This window comes from Dama dama, chromosome 20, assembly GCF_033118175.1.
Source record: "Dama dama isolate Ldn47 chromosome 20, ASM3311817v1, whole genome shotgun sequence".
In the NCBI taxonomy this organism is placed as follows: Eukaryota; Metazoa; Chordata; class Mammalia; order Artiodactyla; family Cervidae; genus Dama; species Dama dama.
In genome coordinates, this window is record NC_083700.1 from 100749092 (window position 1) to 100768661 (window position 19570).

The following is a 19570-nucleotide window of genomic DNA, read 5'->3' on the forward strand; positions in this document are numbered from 1 at the left end:
TCATGATAAGGATTGAATGCCTTTTATGCCTTTACTGTAGTCTGTATATATAAGAAATCTATCTCGTCATGCATGCCTACTTCATTTGATTACTACTGGTATCCTGGAGCACTGTGTTAAAGTATTTTGACACTGCATTTGTGGCATGTGGGAAGGACTGTCATGATCAGTTAGTGATGTCTAGCATGCGAAGTGTTTTGAGTGGTAAATGTGGCATCACAAGAGTAGATGTGCCGTGCTTTTCTGTCCTGACTGCTGTTATCAAAGAGGTAGCTATTAGAGTATGGTAGCACCAAATTTGTGATTTCATATGTGACACATACAAGTAAACATCGTAGTTAGTAGTCATTATTTTGTACAACATACTTAAGTCAGCTTTAACGCTAAAAGAGATACTGTTTGAGATGCAGTATTATATTTCAACCACATACTAGATTTTTGCATTTATGTTGGGGTTTCTCAGGTGCATTTATGTATTACTGTTCTGTCAGCTGCTGGTTTAATTTTAATCAGAGTCATAGGATAGAATCAAGATGTCTCATTGTTATTCACCCATAGAACACTAGTCAGAAATTGTCGGGAACTCAAATATCGAAGCATTGCTTTGTTTGGCAGGTTAACTATATTCCAGGTCAGAGAGTATACCTGTTCACAGCAGTAGACAAAATAGACAAAAATCCCTTCCTTTACATTTTAATACATATCGCTGACAAATATTATGAAAGTTAATGTTATACGTAAATATTACATGTATTGGTGAGTATCCGTAGTTTGTATAGGAAGTTAGTTTTCTGATTAAAGTAAGAGTCACGTGTTTTCTCAAATTTTATATTAAATTTTCTTTCTATAAAAGTGCCAAAAAAAAAAAAAACCACCCATATAAGACTTTGCTAAGCAGATCCAGCTTTGCTGATCTCAGTACAAAAATACTGGCTTTGAAATATCAGTGGTAACAATTTCTCATGTTTGAGCCCAAGATGGCTGGAATCCTTAAGACTAAGCAAAACAAACAAACAAACAAACAACCAGGCATCTCTAGTGCTCTGTGTCATTACTTTTATGGAACATTCTTGAGACAGACACAGTTTAGTGGCTTGTAATCCTCACAACAACTCTTATGAAGCACGTACCATTGTTATCCCTATTTATAATTGAGGTGATTGTGGCTTGGTGAGGTTAATAACTCTCCAGAGTTACCAAGTGTATAAATTGTAGTGCAAAGATTTTAATTCTTCTTTTTTGGCATTAAGAAATATGTAATCTTAACTCTTAAATTGCCGTATTGGATTTAAAGTTTTTGGAGTAGTCAAGAGAAAGAGATCAAAAATAAATGGGCTTTATTTCTACTCTCTTTTGCTGAAGGTCTTCAGATCTGTAGAGAACCATCTTGTATGTGACTCAGTACCTCATCCTCTTTTCCCTTAATGTTTAGTCATCTTTCAAGGGGCTTCCTTGGTGGTTCAGTTGGTAAAGAATCCACCTGCAGTGTGGGAGACCTGGATCCCTGGGTTAGGAAGATCCCCTGGAGGAGGGCATGGCAACCCACTCCAATATTCTTGCCTGGAGAATCCCCATGGACAGAGGAGCCTAGCAGGCTGCAGTCCATGGGGTTGTAAAGAGTCTGACGTGACTGAGCGACTAAGGACAGCACAGCACATCTTTCAAGACAACCCAGATATTGCCTTTTCAAAGAAGGCTTCCTTATATTTCGATGCCCCTTCCTAGGTAGAACAGGGAAGAAGCAGAGTTTCTGTATTCCCTCTGATTACTTTTGCTTTAGTACTTACAATGTTGGACATAATCTCCTCAAGTGTTTGTTTCTTCCCCTCGGCCATGAGCTATTGAGGACAGAGAATGATGTTTCTTCTCGGTAACCCCAAAGCCCAGGGTATGGTGGATATTCTATCAGCACTTGTTAAACTGAACCAGAATTGCTTCCTGACAGCATATACTTTTGCTCTGTAAATAATTTTGCAAATGTTTGTCATAAAATACAACTGAAATCTGACCATCAGTGATCTTGCTTTCTCTGCTTTCAGGTTTGATGAACATCCCTTCCGAATCTTCCCAGCAGTCCCACACTTCTTGTTCCTATCAGCACTCTCCCAGCAGTACAGTGAGCTCTCACCCACACAGCAACCAAAGCAGCCTGACCAACAGTCACGGCAGTGCCCTCAACACCACGGGCAGTAATTCGGTTGCACAGGTCTCACTGTCACATCCCCAGATGCACACACAGCCGTCTCCACATCCGTCCCATAGACCGCATGGTTTACCGCAGCATCCACAGCGTCCCCAGCACCCAGCACCACACCCACCGCAACACAACCAGCTCCAGTCACCTCACCCCCAGCACCCGTCTCCACACCAACACATACAGCACCATCCGAACCACCAGCATCAGACGCATCAGACGTTGACACATCAGGCACCTCCACCCCCACAACAGGTATCCTGTAATTCTGGTAAGTTTTTGTCTTCTGACTTGTGTTTGGCTGTGAATGCCAGTCTCTTATCTGGGGCTTATATATGTTTTCTGTCCGTACTCTTCTAATCTGTCGTCTTTTATGTTTCCTTGCTCTAGTCCTATAGTTGTTTGTAAGTTGTTTAATCCATAGATTAACCTGGATTATTGTCTTGATTACAATTTATTAATATAAGCAAACTCGGCAACCCTTGCAGGTTTTGGTTTTTAACTCCTTGTCCTTCTGGAAAATGAGCATTTTAAAGAAGAATGTAATGCACAGTCTGTCTTCAATCTATTGTGATTCAGTATGGTATAGAAGAAAGAGTATAGATTTGTGTCTAAAAGACACAATCCTCATTATGTGTTTCAATCCTCATTATGACTCTTAGATCTTTGGTGCAGTAACTCTTTTAGTCTTGTTATTTTTTTATCTATAAAAATAAAACAACACCAGTATACAGTGCTGTTATGAGGATCATATTGGAAATACAAATATAAAATGCCTAGTCTGGCGTGTCTGCTTAGTCACTCAGTCATGTCCGACTCTGTGATGCTATGGACTGTAGCCTGCCAGGTTCCTCTGTCTGTGGAATTCTCCAGGCAAGAATACTGGAGTGGGTAGCCATTCCCTTCTCCAGGGGATGTTCCCAACCCAGGAATCAAGTCCTGATCTCTTGAACTGCAGGCATATTCTTTACTGCCTGAGCCACCAAGGAAGTCTTGTACTTTGTTGAATGTTCCCACTTTTTCTTTCTTTCCATATTCCTGCCAAGTGTTTCATTTAGAATGACAGATTCATACCCTGAATTTTTTTTTTTTTTTTTACGTCTGTTGCTCATAAGATAGGTCTTGATGGTTTCTGGTGAGATGCTTAACTGACATTGCTCACAGACCAGGCAGTCTCTGCATTGCACAACTCCAAAGGGGCCACAGACTTCTGCAAGGTGAATGGGGCCTCTTGGAATTTTGCAGAATACAACTGGCTTCAATTCTTGGATAAAACACAGTGGTCTTATTAAGTTATGTCACCTCTAGGTTCAATTTCATTTATTTGTAAAGTGCAGAGAAATAATACCTTTCCTGCCTGTCTCACAGAACAGATTGCCCCAACACAAGATATGGTGGATTTGAATCCATTTATAAAACTGGATTGGGATCAGCCAATACCAGGAATAAGGCTAGCTCAAACTTTTGCTATCCAAGATTTATAATATTGTCAGTATTATTTTTGTAGGTGTTTCAAATGATTGGTATGCAACACTTGATATGCTCAAAGAAAGCTGTCGAATTGCCAGCAGTGTTAATTGGTCAGATGTAGACCTCTCACAGTTCCAAGGTGAGTATTGGTTCCTTCTGCCTTATAACCAAATATACATGATCGTGTGTTTTTGAGTACACTGTAAGTTTCTTTGAAATATGCATCTCCTTATATAGTGTTTCTTTTACAATTGGTACTATGCTTAAAAACAACACTTTGTAAAATTCTTAATTAAGTCTTTTGGCCAGTTGATGTAGTGAATGGTCACAGACAAGAGATCTGAGGGAAATAAGAATCAGTCTGAATAATTTAGAAAATAATCACAAGCAAAAGATTACTAGTGGAAATTTTGAGGGCTGGAAAAAAATTGCTGTTTTCTTTGCAATGTTTGCAGGACCATGCTAACAGTATTTTTAATGTTTTTCTCATAGGTTTGATGGAGAGTATGAGACAGGCAGATCTCAAGAACTGGTCTTTAGATCAGGTTCAATTTGCTGATCTCTGTTCATCTCTTAATCAGTTCTTTACACAAACTGGCCTTATCCACTCACAGAGTAATGTACAGCAGAATGTCTGTCATGGTGCCATGCATCCAGCAAAACCTTCCCAACACATCGGAACAGGTGTGGCTTTAATTTTCTTCTTTAATTTCTCTCTTTTTCTCATTCATCTTCAGTAACTGTTTAGGGCAGCTTGATATGTTGTTAATGATAGAAGTGATCCATTTATATCTTTTTATTTCTAAGAAATAAATGAAATCAAGTAATTTATTTAACGTATATCTTAGAAAAAGTAAGATAAAAGAAACTGTTTTTATTTACTTGATTATTTTATTGTTTGTGATCTTTAACCTTTCAAGTTACCAATCAAGAAAATGTCTTAAGGATATGTACATTTTAATTGTGATAAGAACATAGCTTTAAAGTGTTTTACCAGTTTAAATTTGTATAGATTTGCAATGAAAATCAACACATATTATATATCTTCTAAGAATGTTAAAATTAAAGTTAATTTATTTAAAGAGTATACATAATGGAAGTCTCATTTAAGTTTTACTCTGAACTCAAAATTTGTGCTCTGTATTTTTCATCTCACTTTTCTTCTTTTATTCTTTCTGCTTATAGCCATCTCATTTATTCCGTGAGATTGCAGTGCCTACAGTTTTCTAAAGTTTATATTCTGTGTTTAATATCCAGGTTCTTTCTCTTGTCATTTTAATTTCTTGATGCCTTTTATATCCAAGTTGACTTCTTTCCTGTTCATTGTCTTGTTTTAAAACTTGATGCTGAAAAGCCCTCTTTTTCTATCCTGAGTTGCTTCATTCAGTTGTTATCCTAGCTTATTTCACATACTTGATCTTTCCATATGCTCTAGCCCTAGTCCTTTTTGTGAATCTTCATTTCTGTGTCTTTTTTTGTTTAATTTATTTTTTAATTGAAGGGTAATTAATTTACAGAATTTTGTTGTTTCCTGTCAAACCTCAACATGAATCAGCCATAGACATACATACATCCCCTCCCTCTTGAGCCTCCCTCCCATCTCCCTCCCCATCCCACCCCTCTAGGTTGATACAGAGCCCCTGTTTGAGTTTCCTAAGACACAGGCAAATTCCCATTGGCTATTTATATTACATATGATAATGTAAGTTTCCATGTTACTTTCTCCATACATATCCCCCTCTCCTTCCCTCTCCCTATGTGCAGAAGTCTGTTCTTTATGTCTGTTTCTCCATTGTTTCCCTGTAAATAAATTCTTCGGTACCATTTTCCTAGATTCCATATATATGCGTTAGTATATGACACTTATCTTTCTCTTTCTGACTTACTTCACTCTGTATAATAGGTTCTAGTTTCATCCACCTCATCAGAACTGACTCAGATGTGTTCCTTTTTATGGCTGAGTAATATTCCATCATGTATATGTACCACAACTTCTTTATCTATTCATCTGTCGATGGACATCTGGGTTGCTTCCATGTTCTAGCTATTGTAAATAGTGCTGCAGTGAACATTGCAGTACATGTGTCTTTTTCAGTTTTGGCTTCCTCAGGGTATATGCCTATGAGTGTGCCTGCTAGGTCATATGGTGGTTTTATGTATCTGTACACATCACATTTATCTGTTCATCTGTTAATAAACACTTGGGTTGCTTCCATGTTTTAGCTATTGTAAAAAAGGTTGTGTGAACATGAAAGTACAAATATTTTCTAGGCCCTGCTTTCAGTTATTTTGGGTATATACTCAGAAGTAGAATTGCTGGATCCTATGCTAATTCTTATGTTTCATTTTCTGAGAAACCATCATACTGTTTTTCATAGCAACTGTACCATTTTACATTCCCACTAACAGTCATAAGGGCTCTAATTCCTCTACATCCTTGCCAACATTTGTTATTTTCTCTTTTTTCAATAGTAGCTATTCCAGCGGGTGTGTGGTAGAGTCTCATTATAGTTTTGATTTGTATGGTTAATGATGTTGAGCATCTTTTCATCTTATTGGCCTTTTTTTAATCTTCTTTGGGAAATGTTCTTTGCCCATTTTTTGATCAGGTTTGTTTTTTTGTTGCTGAGTTTTAGGAATTCTCCTTATTTGTGAATATTAACTCCTTATGAATTATAAGATTTACATATATTTTCTCCCATTCTTTTGTTTTCTTTTTTACTGTGTTGTTAGTGTTGTTTATTTTTCTTTTGTTCTGTATACCTTCAGTATAATATCCAAGAAATCATTGTCAAATTCAATGTCATGAAGCTCTATTTTCTTCTAAGAATTTTAAAATTTTAGGTCTTATATATAAGTCTTAACCATTTTGAGTGAATTTTTGTATATGGTGTTATATAGCAGTCCAATTTCATTCTTTTGTGTGTGTGTGTGTATCTAGTTTTCCTGTTACCATTTGTTGAAAAGACTGTCTTTTGCCCCATTGAATGGTCTTGAACAGCTTGTCAGAAATCATTTGACTATATATATATATGTGTTGCTGGATTTTTTATTCTGTTTCATTGGTCTTTATGCCAGTACATTGTCCAACTATGGTATCTTTGTAGTAAGTTTTGGAATAAGAAGTGTGGTGGAGCTCTGCTCAATGTTGTGTGGCAGCCTGGATGGGAGGGGAGCTCAGGGGAGAGTGGATACAGGTGTGATTGTGGCTGAGTCCCTTCACTGTTCCCCTGAAACTGCCACAACACTGTTAATCAGCTGTACTGCAATATAAAACAAAAAGCTCAAAAACAAAAAAAGAAGTGTAGTCCACCAGCTTTATTCTTTTTCTGGGTAGTTTTGACTGTTCAGGGTCTCTTGCGATTGCATATGAATTTTAGGATGGGGTTTTCTATTTCTACAAAGGTCATTGAGATTTTTTTATATGGATTACATTGAATCTGTAGATTGCTTTGACATATTAAGTCTTGAAGTCCATAAACATGACATGTGTGTCTATGTCATCTTTAATTTTTTTTCATCAGTGTGTTGTAGTTTTCCTTGTACAAGTTTTTAATCTCTGTAAGTAAGTTAATTTATTCCTAAGTATTTTATTCTTTTTGATGTCACTGAAAATGGGATTTTTTGTTATTTCCTTTTCAGATTGTTCATATATAGGAATGTGATTGAATTTTTCATGTTGACTTTGTATCCTGCTGCTTTGCTGAATTCATTCCTTATAACAGTTTTTTGTGTGTAATCTTTAGGGATTTTTACACATGAAATTATATCTGTGAACAGAGATGAATTTACTTCTTCCTTTTCCAGTTGGATGCCCTTTGTTTCTCTTTCTTACCTAATTACTCTGGCTGGGATGTCCAGGATTGTGTTGAATAAAAGTGGTGAAAGTAGACATCTTTGCTTTGGTCTTAATCGTAGCGGAAAACCTTTCAGTCTTCTACTATTGAATATGATGTTTGTTATGGGATTTTCATACATGGCTTTTATTATGTTGAAGTGATTTCTTTCTATTCCTAATTTGTTGAGTGTTTTTATCATGAAAGGGCTTCCCTCGTGGCTCAGACAGTAAAGAATCTCCCTGCAATGCAGGAGATGTGGGTTTGATCCCTGGATTGGGAAGATCCCATGGAGAAGGGAATGACTACCCACTCTAGTATCCTTGGCCTGGAGAATTCCATGTAAAGAGGAGTGTGGCAGACTACATCCCCTGGGGTTTCAAAGAGTCAGACACAACTGAGCAACTAACACCTTCATGCTTTTGTCATGAAAGGTGTTGACTTTTGTCAAATCTTTTTCTGCATCAGTTCAGATGATTGTGTGGGTTTCCCCCCCTTCATTCTGTTAATTTGGTTATATTACACTTATCAGTTTTAGTTCTTCAAATATGTGGTAGAATTCACCCATGAAGCCATCAGATCCTGGGATTTTCTTTGTACAGGTTTTTTTTTTTTAATCTATTGAATCTTCTTACTCATTATAGGTCTGTTCAGGTTTCTTCTTTTTTCATTATTCAGTTTTTGTTGATTTTGTGTTTCTCATAATTTGTCTATTTCATCTAGAGTGTCCAGTTTGTTGGTATACAGTTATTCAAAGAGTTCTCATTCTTTTTATTTCTGTAGAATTAGTAGTAATGTTACTATTTTGAGTTCTCATGTTAGTAATTTGGATCTGTCTTTCTTAGTCTATTTAGTTAAAGCATTGTCAGCTTTGTTTTTTTCTGAAGAACCAACTTCTGGTATTACACATTTTTCTGTAATGTTTTACTGTTCTCTATTTCATTTATCTCTGCTCTAATCTGTACTACTTCTTCCTGTCTGCTGGCTTTGGGTTTGGTGTCTTCTTTTTGTAGGTCTGTTTTTTAATGTAAGTCTTTATAGCTAAAAATTTCTGTCTCAAAACTGCTTTTGCAGTTTCCTATAGGTTTTGGTATGTTCTGTTTTTGTTTGTATTATCTCTTAAGTATGTTCTGATTTCCCTTGTGACTTTTTTAATCCATTGGTTAAGTGTGTTAATTTCCACAAATCTGATAATTTTCCTGTTTTACTTCTTTTTTTGATTAATTTGTCCCACTGTGGTCAGAGAAGACACTTTGTATGGTATCTATCATTTAAAATCTACTGAGGGACTTCCCTAGTGGTCTAGTGGCTAAGACTCCATGCACCGTATACAGAGGGCCCAAGTTGAATCCTTGGTCAGGGAACCCGTATGCCACAACTAGGATTGAAGATCTTCCATGCAATAGCTAAGACCCAGTTCATCCAAATAAATAAATATTTTTTAGAAATCTGTTGAGACTTGATTTATAGCCTAACATGGTTTATTCCGGAAAATATCTGATGCACTTGAGAAGAATGTTTATGCTGTTATTGTTGGGTAGAATGTTCTATATATGTCTGTTAGATCTAGTTGGTTTATCATGTTAAATCCTCTGTTTGCTTATCTTCTGTCTGGTTGTTCTGTCCATTATTGAAATAATGGGTATTTAAATCTCCAACTATAATTGTAGAGCTGTTTATTTCTCTTTTCAATTCTGTTTTTGCTTCATGATTTTTGCAGTCTATTATTAGGTGCATAAATGTGCATAAACAATTATAAATGTTTATAATTGTTCTGTCTTCTTGCTATATTGCCCCTTTTGTTGATATATAATATCCTTTACAGGGAGTAAGACTTTACAAGATATCTCATAACCTTTTTTGGTTTAAAGTCTTTTGTCTGTTATTAGTACAGCAATCTCTGCTCTTCTTTGGTTGCTATTTGCATGGAATATCTTTTCATCCTTTCACTTTCAATCTGTTTGTGTCTTTGGATCTCAAGTGAGTCTCTTATAGTCAGCATATGGTTGGATCATGTGTTCTTATCCATTCTGCCAATCTCAAGTTTGATCCGTTTATATTTAAAAGAATTATTGGTAAGAAGTGACTTTTGTATTTTACTATTTGTTTCCTATTCCTTGTGGCTTTTTTTGTCCCTTATTTCCTGCATTACTGTCGTCTTTTGTGTTTAGTTGATTTTTTGTAGTGAAATGTTTAAATTCCTTTCTCATTTCTTTATATATTCTGTAGCTGTTTCCTTGTGGTTACCATGGCAATTGAGTTTAACATTCTAAAATTACAATACACTAATTTGAATTTATATCAGTGTAACTTCTATAGCATATGAAAGCTCTGTTCCTTTTCGTCTTCACCTCTGCCTCTGTTGGTTGTCGATGTCTCAGAATTACATGATTCCACATTGTGTGCCCAAAATATACACTGATAATTATTTTAAATGTGTTAGTCTCTTAAATTATATATAAAACATGTGAAGCTGCAAACCAAAGTTACAGTAATATGAACTTTTATACTAATAGCTTTTAGAAAACATATTAGCATGTTAAATCATATATAGAACAAAAAGTGGAGTTAAAAATCATTGTTATGATAATACTATCTCCATAATTGCACATGTATTTACCTTTATTGAGATCTTTATTTTTTCTCATGACTTTAAGTTACTATCTAGTATCCTTTGATTTCTTCTTGCAAGACTCTCTTGACCATTATCTTCCAGGACAGGTCTAACAGTAACAAACTGCCTTAGCTTTTACTCATCTGGGAATGTCTTAATTTCTGCCACACTCTTGAAAGGACACTTTTACCAGCTGTAGGATTCTTTGTTGACAGGTTTTTTTTTGTTTCCTCTCTCTCTCTCAGCACTTTGAATAGATTGACCTTCTGGCCTCTGAAATTTCTGATGAGAAATCTGCTTATTGTCTTAATTGAGGATCCCTTGTATGTGACAAGTCACTTCTTTCTTGCTGCTTTCAAAATTCTCTCTTTATCTTTGTCTTTTGAAAATATACTTATAATGTGTCTTGGTGTGGGTTCCTCTGACTTCATCTTACTTGGAGTTCAGTGAGCTTCCTGGATGTTTATAGTCCTGTCTTCCATCAAATTTGGAAGATTTTCACCTATTATGTGTTCAGATAGTCTTTCTACCCCTTTTCTTTCTCTTTTTCAGGAACTCCCAGAATGCATAATTGGGCTGCTTGCTAGTGTCTGACAGGTCCCTTAGGCTCTGTCTGCTTTTCTTCAGTATTTTTTCTTTCTGTTAATCTGTCTCAGTAATTTTCATTGTCCTATCCTCTCTTCAAGCCTGCTGATTGTTTTCCTCTGCCTGCTCAGGCTTTCTTAAGTCCCATCCTCTGCTGTCCTGTCAGAGTGGCCAGGTATCTCTTATGGATTCTCTCTAGACTGAGATCCTGGATCATTTTCTTAAAGCCCTTTGTTCCTAGACTTCTGTGGTCATTTCTTTTTGATCCTTGATCTTTACTATTGTGTTCTGGTTTTTGTTGTTGCTCAGTCGTGTCTGATTCTTTACAACCCCATGGACTGTGGGACACTAGACTTCCTGTCCTTCACTGTCTCCCAGAGTTTGCTCAGACTCATATGTCCATTGAGTCAATGATGCCATCCAATCATCTCTCCCTCTGTCACCCCTTTCTCCTCCTGCCCTGAATCTTTTCCAGTCTCAGGGTCTTTGAGTGGGCTGTTTGCATCAGGTGGCCAGAGTATTGAAACTTCAGCATCAGTCCTTCCAATGAACACCCAAGATTGATTTCATTTAGGATTGACTGGTTTGATCTCCTTGCAGTCCAAGGGACTCTCAAGAGTCTTCTCCAGCACCACAGTTCAAAAGCATCAATTCTTCGGTGCTCAGCTTTCTTCAGAGAGTTGTTTAAAGATGTGTCCAACTCTTACATCCATACATGACTACTGGAAAAACCATAGCTTTGACTAGACAGATCTTTGTTGACAAAGTAATGTCTCTACTTTTTAATATGCTGTCTAGGTTGGTCATAGCTTTTCTTCCAAAGAGCAGCGTCTTTTAATTTCATGGCTGCAGTCACCATCTGCAGTGATTTGGGAGCCCAAGAAAATAAAGTTTGTCACTGTTTCCCCATCTATTTGCCATGAAGTGATGGGACTGGATGGCATGATCTTAGATTTTTGAGTGCTGAGTTTTAAGTCAGCTTTTTCACTTTCCTCTTTCACCTTCATCAAGAGGCTCTTTAGTTCCTGTTCACTTTCTACCATAAGGATGGTGTCATCTGCTTATCTGAGGTTATTGATATTTCTCCCGGCAGTCTTGATTCCAGCTTGTGCTTCATCTAGCACGACATTGTGCATGTTATACTCTGCATATAAGTTAAATAAGCAGGATAACAACATACAGCCTTGACATGATATACCCCTTTCTCTATTTTGAACCAGTCTGTTGTTCCATTTCTGGTTCTGTTACTTCTTGGCCTGCATGCAGGTTTCTCAGGAGGCAGGTGAGGTGGTCTGGTATTCCCATCTCTTTAAGAACTTTCCACAGTTTGTTGTGATCCATACAGTCAAAGGCTTTAGCATAGTCAGTGAAGCAGAAGTAGATATTTTTTTGCAATTCTCTTGCCTTTTCTCCGACCCAGCAGATGTTGGCAATTTGATCTCTGGTTCCTCTGCCTTTCCTAATCCAGCTTGTACAACTGGAAGTTCTTGGTTCACGTACTGTTGAAGCCTTGCTTGAAGGATTTTGAGCATTACCTTGCTAGCATGTGAGATAAGTGCAATTGTGTGGTAGTTTGGATATTCTTTGGCATTGCCCTTCTTTGGAATTGAAATGGAAACTGATCTTTTCCAGTCCTGTGGCTATGATTTTCTTAATTATTTCCTGCCATCTTTCATTTTTATTCTCAGCACTTCCCTTCCTGCTAGGGTCCCCCAATTCCTTCTTGATTCTTAGTGCTATTCCATTCACAGCCTGCCAGACGCAGAAGACCTATAGTTTTCCCATAGTGTTTGTCTCCGAACTTTAGGCTTTTCCTTCTGAGTCAAAAGAACTTTAGCCAGCCCTGGCCTGGTAAGCCATGTTGATCAGCTCTGGTGTTAAGTATCTGTCACCTCTTGGCTGTTGATGTCTGTTCAACAGACACTCAGTTTTTTTTTTTTTTTTTTTTTTTTTTTTTTTACATGCCTGCCTGCTGCTTTCTGTTTTAAGTCCTAGCCATTTTGTGTCATTCTTTTATTCTCCTCCTTGCATCCCTCTTTATTTCACATTTATTCAGATATCTCATTTCTCTTATCTCTATCCCCCAATAATTCTTCACCACATTTTCTTAGAAATGTACTGTAAGAGGGGACTTCAGAGAGCTGTTATTTTTATCCTTTTATTTAACAAGTAAGGAAACTGTGATCCAAAGAGAGAAAGTGATTTGCCTAAGATGGCAAAGTTCATTTGGATATAGATCTTGACTCCCAGAATATAGCCTCTCCATATCGTTCAAACTCTTCCTGTCCTGTATGTTTTCAAGACTCTCCTTTTGATAAATACCTCTTTGGGCTTCTTAGAGATGCCAGAAATTAGTGTTGTAATGTGTTCATGTGGAAGGGGAAAGAAGTAAAGGATGTTGTAACACACCAGTGTGTTGCCTCTTACTCCTAAATTGTTTTACCTGTATTTACAGTTTGTCTTGTCCAGTAATGTTTAAGTCCTCTAGTGGTGCTGTTCTTAATGTGATACTCCACTTAAAGGTCATTAAATATAAATAGGTGTGCATGCGTTCATTCAGCAAACGTTTGTTTACAGCTTTCCTATGGCTGACTATATAGTGGGAACTAGGAATAATGAGTTCTCTCTCAAATAGTCACTGATCTCAAGGGGCTCACAGCCTGATAAGATTTGAGACAAGTCTATCAAGAAAAACTGTATTATGAGGACTACATTTCTGCCACAGGGCAATGAGAATAAGAGAAAAGGGCTTACCTGTTTTGGGGAGAAAGAAAAGCTTTGTACAAGATGATACATTTCAGCTGGACTTTGCAGTTTAAGTGGGATTCTCTGTGACAGAGAAGTCTGATCACTTCTCTGCTCAAAACTTTTCATTAGTGCCCATTTTTCTCAGTGAAGACCAAAGTCCTTATACTGTGGCCCATGTGGCCCTACGTAGTCTGTTCCCCCATTACTCTCTGACCTTGTCTCCTTTTCCATTCCCCTCCTGTCACCCCCCTGCTTCTGCACTGCTGGCCTCCCTGCTGTTACTTGAACACTCCAGACACACACCACCTACCTCAGGGCCTTCATACTTGCTCTTTCCTCTGTCTTGAGTGACTTCCCCAGATAGACACATGACTCAAGTTTTTCCCTAAAAAAGCACCTACTCAAGTGATGACTTCCCTGATCATCCTACTTAAATAGTGCCTACTGTCCAGCACTCCTTTTCCCCCTCCTTGCCTTATTTTCCTCCAGAGTGTATATAATGTGCTATTTAATTTATGTTTCTCCCTTCCTCCCATCTTCATCCTTCCCAATAATCTGAAAACAAGTTCCAAAAAGACTGGGAGTTTTATTTTTCATTTACACTTACTAGCACAAATACTTCTTAAATGAATGAATGGTCATTCAACAAAAGTCTGCTTTTAAGAAATACGTTTTGTGATTAGATTTGTTGTTGAAATATAGTTGATTTGCAATATTAGCTCTAGGTGTGCAGCACAGTGTAGATTTTTAAATTCTCATGACTATATTCTAAATATTATAGGATCTCAGAAATCTTTGTAAACTGCTTTGTAAGTTAATTTTTTGCTTAGAAAGTCCAAGTACACGCTCATTGTTCAGTCTGTAATGAGAACATGGTGGAGGGGGGGATGAGAAGTAATGAGAATCTCTCCATGAAAATAAAAGTGTTATGAATGTGACAGTTTCAAAAAGTTAAGGCCACTTGTTTAATGTGGGTGTCAGTTTATGCCCATCATCTTGTTTATTTTCATAATTCTTCCCTAATTCTCACCTGTCTCCTCCTTTACTCAGAGGAGTGAAGCCCCGTAGCCTGATTCAGCCTTAAGAAAGAACATGAGCCACAAATGTGAAGGCTGGTCAGTACTTGGCAGAACTTTTTGTCCTGCAAAAATGCACTAGAGTTACAACTTCGTATAACTTTTCTCTTCTTCTGAAGTCTTCCGTATGGCAGATTGGTCAAAGACCTCAGTTCTGACTTTAAACTTTTCTATAAAAAAGCATGTCATCTTGGGAGACAGTAGCTGGAAGTCAGAAGTCTTGGGTTCTCTCCCTGGTTCTTTCTCTTCTTCTCTTGTCTCACTTCCTCACCTATATGAACAGAAGTAGGGCTGGGTTAGATTATTTCTGAGGCTGTCTCAAGCTTGGACAGTCTTAACTTTCCAGTGGCAGGTGGAAACTCGGAGTGGCCAAAGATAGTGTGCCCTACCTTGAATACAAAAGGAAGATTTTTCTTCTCTTTCTGTTTTCTCTGGGAAAATGATCACTGTTTCCTAGTTTGATTACGGTATTCCTAGAGTGCAAGTGTAGTATTTGTGAAACACTAGCATACCTTAGGGGGAAAGCCTTTCCAGGATTCCAGATGTCTCATAATGTAAAACGGATGTGACCGTGGTTCTTCCCCAGGAGTTACTGTGGGTGCCTGTTTCCTCCCCTCCCTTTCTGTTTGCATTAGGATGCAATGTAATTGATGTTTTGGAGCTGTTATACTTGACGACTGCTGTCAATGAAAGCATATTAATTTAAGAACCCTCTGAAATGCTATTTAAATAAGATCTATATTTCCCATTTTCACACTTCTAAATAATACATTGTTAATTACTTTTGAGGTGGCTCTTTTACTTTATATAAATCTTTCCTATCATTTTGTGCCTTTAGTCACTTTGTTAATCAGCTTGGGCACACTGAGGTCTGCTTTCAGGATGAGAACATCAGGGCAGTAGAGACAACTGTTACTGGAAAGGACCTATGAGTTATAGCTGAATTGTAGCCTCTGTCAAATTGATGTGTCTTTGGACAAGTCAGCTCAGCCTTCTGAGCATCAGTTGCCTCATCCATAAAATGAGATAATCCCTGCCTTGCCTTCATTGTGGGCCTAGAGGGAGACTCAGATGAACTAATGGATATGAAAATGCTTTTGAGCTATGATAAGGTATGTAACAACAACAGACATAACTGGCCTGCACGCTTCCATAGAATTAGAGGTGGTGCCAGAATTAGCACCACTGTACTCAACACCCATCCCGGCACCCTGTCTGAAAATCCAGCATCACCTCTGGCAGAGTTTTAGCATCCAGAAGGAGAGAATCTCCCTTCTGTTTTCATCTTCACTTTACCTGCTTAATTTAGTTTTAGGTAACAATTCTATTAAGATTTTTGTGCTTGATTTGTTTTACTTATGGTAATAGGTTTTCCTTCTTTGTTCTTTTCAATCTGATTAGGAAATCTGTACATAGACTCCAGGCAAAATCTCCCTCCTTCAGTGATGCCGCCCCCTGGTTATCCTCACATCCCACAGGCACTCAGCACTCCAGGAACAACAATTGCAGGTAATTTGAGGCATGATGTGTTGGGGTTGGTGCTCAGAGTTTAATACTGAAAGGCTTTTTTAGCTTTCCCAGCGGTGAATGAGGCTACCTCAGGAGGGAGTGAACTCCCTGTTTCAGAGAGAGGGGTGGGGTGCAGAATACATATAAAATGAGGATCATAAGGGAACCTTGTAGAGACTTCTGGGTGGATTAGTGAGAGCATGTGCGTTGAGTTCCTGGCACGAAGAAGTGTTCAGGTGTTTGTTTCTGCTTCCTTTCTTCCCTCGCAAGTCACTGCTGATGTTGCCTCCTTCCTTCCAGGCCATCACGGAGCCATGAGCCAGCAGCACATGATGCCTTCCCAAGCCTTCCAGATGCGGCGCTCTCTGCCTCCAGATGACATCCAGGACGACTTTGATTGGGATTCCATTGTGTAGAGCGTGTTTCTCAAGGCACCAGACCCAGAGTCACCTTTCTGTGCATTCGAAGGGAAAGGTTTAAGAGAGTCCAGTTGAGAAAACAAAGTTGCTAATCATTTTACCAATGTTATAAAAAATTTTTTTGAAGACAATCAAGAAGATTTTAGCTGGATGACTTACTGCTTTTATCTGACCCAGACGAGTACTACATGTTTGTCTCCCGCCAGCTGCCCTATGTAGCTCCTAACTGTTGTGTGATTTGAACAGCTTTTGCATATTGTGTCAGTTTGATGTTGACCACAAGTGCCAGACTGATTTTTCAGACAGAGCCTGTTTTGCTGCGAGCAGTTTATAGATGCATATGTATAAATATGTGTACAAAAATTACTAAAAGGCTTCAGTTTTTTTCTAATTGGATTATTATGTCTTGAGAAGAAAGTTACTGTGAGTTTTTATTCCTTGTTAGGCTATTTTCTGCAGGATGCTTTTAACTGATGTAGGCAACTGAAAGGAAATAGATTTTTTTCAAAGCCCAGTTCCCCTTATTGAAAATCTTTTTTGGAAATGTGAGTATTGAGTTCTCCTTAGTAAGTCATAGAGAACCCAGAGTTTGATACTCTCCGAACAATCTAAAGGGGCATGTTGTTCCCGAGGAGCAGGAAGGACTGACCGGATGTTTTTTGATGCCTGGGGGATTCTAGAGTTCGTGTTGTACCTTGTCAGCATCTGTTTTTCTAAGTCTACACTGTCTGCCAGTTCTAAATGTGTTTGATTGATTAGAATCTGGGCATTCTTGGCTTTTTAAACAAATCAGTGTCTCCACATTCACTTACGTATTTATTATTCAAAAGTGTTATTTTAATATTTATTGCTATCTTCTGTGAATGCCCAACTCCTGTTGGGTTCATTAAGAAGAAATGCAGTGTCTGCAAGCACAGAATTAGTTTTCTTGATAAGAGTTTACAGACAAGACAATCAGAGAGAGATTGTGTCTTTCTCTTTGTCATTATTCCTGCCTTGTGAGTATATTCTCTATCTTTGCGTTCCTGCTGATTGAGACATTAGCTCAGTAAGATTTTCTGGAATTTGAATCTGAGCTCATTTGGGCAACAGAACAGCAGGGCAGTGCTTGTAAAGCAACTTCCCGCCCCCGCATTCTCTTTCCATTTAGGGAGCACTGAAAGGAGCTTAGAGCCACACGTGGGTTTTATTTGCCTCACTCTCCAGTGTAGTTATTGTCGCGTGGCCTGCTGTTTCTGTTGTCCTGTGTGTCTGTGTATGCATGCCGTTTGGTTCCTTTCTTTGAATGCAGCCTGCATCTTAGGATTTTTTATTAGTTTGTTTTTTTGGTTGTTGTTTTGTTTTATATCACAGTTATTTTGCATGGATTGATTGTCTTAGTTTTATAATGAAACTGAGAGAAATGAGATTTCTTTTTTCAATGAATAGATTTTGAATTGGTTCTTTAGTCCAAAAACAGATTTTTTTTTTCTCAGTTCTAATGGGAAAATAAAATGTTCCATCAAATCGAGGAGTACTAACTGCTCACTGGTTGCTCTTTAGCATTACTAGTCTGTGTCAGCCATGCTTAAGTCACTTTAATTACCCTTACTGATTCTGTGATTAAGTAATCTCTACTTGGACTAAGCAAAACATCTTTATTTCTCTGTGTGTATGTGAGAGTGTTTGTGAACGTCCGTGGGTATTTTTTTAATGGAGTGTTGCCTTGAATGAATTACTGGGAAGCCAGCCATGGTGAGGGCTGGTGAGGTTGGGGAGAAAGGAAGGGCTCTATGTTCCTGTTGTTTGGACCCTGCTTGGCATGAAAAAGGAAATTCAGTTCCAGTCCCTTGGATCAGTAAAAATCGGGGGATTCTGGAAAGGCAGCCAATAGGCCCCTGTTAGATGGATCAGAGGCAAGATGAGATAGCAGCCTGCAGAGAAAAAGCTTGGGAAAAACGGGGGGAGGGTGATTCTTAGTCTGCACAAGTCATTGTTCTCTAGATACCAAAATAACTGTTTTGAAACTTTAAATTGTGTGGGTAGCAGTGTGCACTTTAAACAATTTGAGTATTGGAATGCAGTAGCTTATACTGAGTGATTCAAGTAGAAACCACTGATGAAGATTTTACAAATTGTGTGAAGCTAATTTCCCATTCAGCAATCATTTACTGATTTGCAGTGATGAATATTTTTGTGACAATTTAAACTTACCATGAATGGCCCTGGAGGCAGAGCCTCCACCCAGACCCATCCCACTCTAGTTAATGCACATGAGTGGGAAGCCCAGGACAGGCCTCCTGGTGGTTCCGGCCAGACACAGCTACCTGGCGAGGTGCACCACATCCCTCTAGTGGCTGTCTCAGTGGGTAGTTGTTATTGCAAAGCAAGTTCTGTCTTGGGCTTAAATTGACTGAAGACTTGGGGAAAAGAATGAAATGCATATAATCAAATGGGGGCACTCTGTCCAGGAGAATAATCCGACTGGCATTTGTGGCAGTTTTTGAAATGTAAATGTATTCATGTGTGTTCTTGTAAATACATGTCTTTCAGATGTCCTTTGAAGTGGGAGGGAATCAATCTGGGGATTATTTCAAATGGAATAGAGTATTTTGATATTGTTCATTCAGAGGGTGATGTGTACATATCTATATTGTATATATGTGATGAAATGCATTGGCTTTTTGTGCAAACACAATCTGCTCTCTGTACTGCTGTTGGCCAGTCAGTGTTTTAATGTTTCTACAGTTTTGCTATTGCACGATTTCATATTTTGCCTCTATGATGAACGGCACCCATTCTTTGTAACTGTTTAGTGCTGTAAAGAAATATTCCAAGTGTCATTAGGATTGTTGCTGCCAGAAGTGATATGCATGAATGGCACTTAAAATAAATATATTATGTTAACTCTATTTACAACACCAATTGGTCTGTGTCATTTGCTGCAGTTGAGGGAACAAGATTGGAGCTAGTCCAGAAGCTGAAAGCCTGCAGTCTTTCCTTCCTTGGAGTCTCGGAGTTTGTGTCCCATGTATTGCTGCCTCAGAACAGTCATTGCTGCTGTTTACTGACCATCTCACTTGCTCTGTGAACTTGGGGAAATTATTTCCTTTCTCTCAGCCTCATTTTCCTCATTTACA

The 19570-nt window shown here is 38.2% G+C and overlaps 1 protein-coding gene across 7 annotated transcripts in view; it reads left to right on the forward strand.

The window, feature by feature from the left end:
• The window catches only part of FOXJ3 (forkhead box J3), a 142787-nt gene extending 123445 nt beyond the window's left edge, over nucleotides 1-19342 (forward strand). For all 7 annotated transcript variants that reach the window (XM_061122232.1, XM_061122234.1, XM_061122230.1 and 4 more), the window contains 5 exons: nucleotides 2040-2465; nucleotides 3702-3803; nucleotides 4157-4348; nucleotides 15925-16032; nucleotides 16333-19342. In XM_061122232.1, coding sequence (XP_060978215.1) covers nucleotides 2040-2465; nucleotides 3702-3803; nucleotides 4157-4348; nucleotides 15925-16032; nucleotides 16333-16448 — 944 coding nt within the window. In that variant the 3' untranslated portion in view covers nucleotides 16449-19342. The remainder of the gene's footprint in view (nucleotides 1-2039; nucleotides 2466-3701; nucleotides 3804-4156; nucleotides 4349-15924; nucleotides 16033-16332) is intronic.
• Nucleotides 19343-19570: the final 228 nt, after the last annotated feature.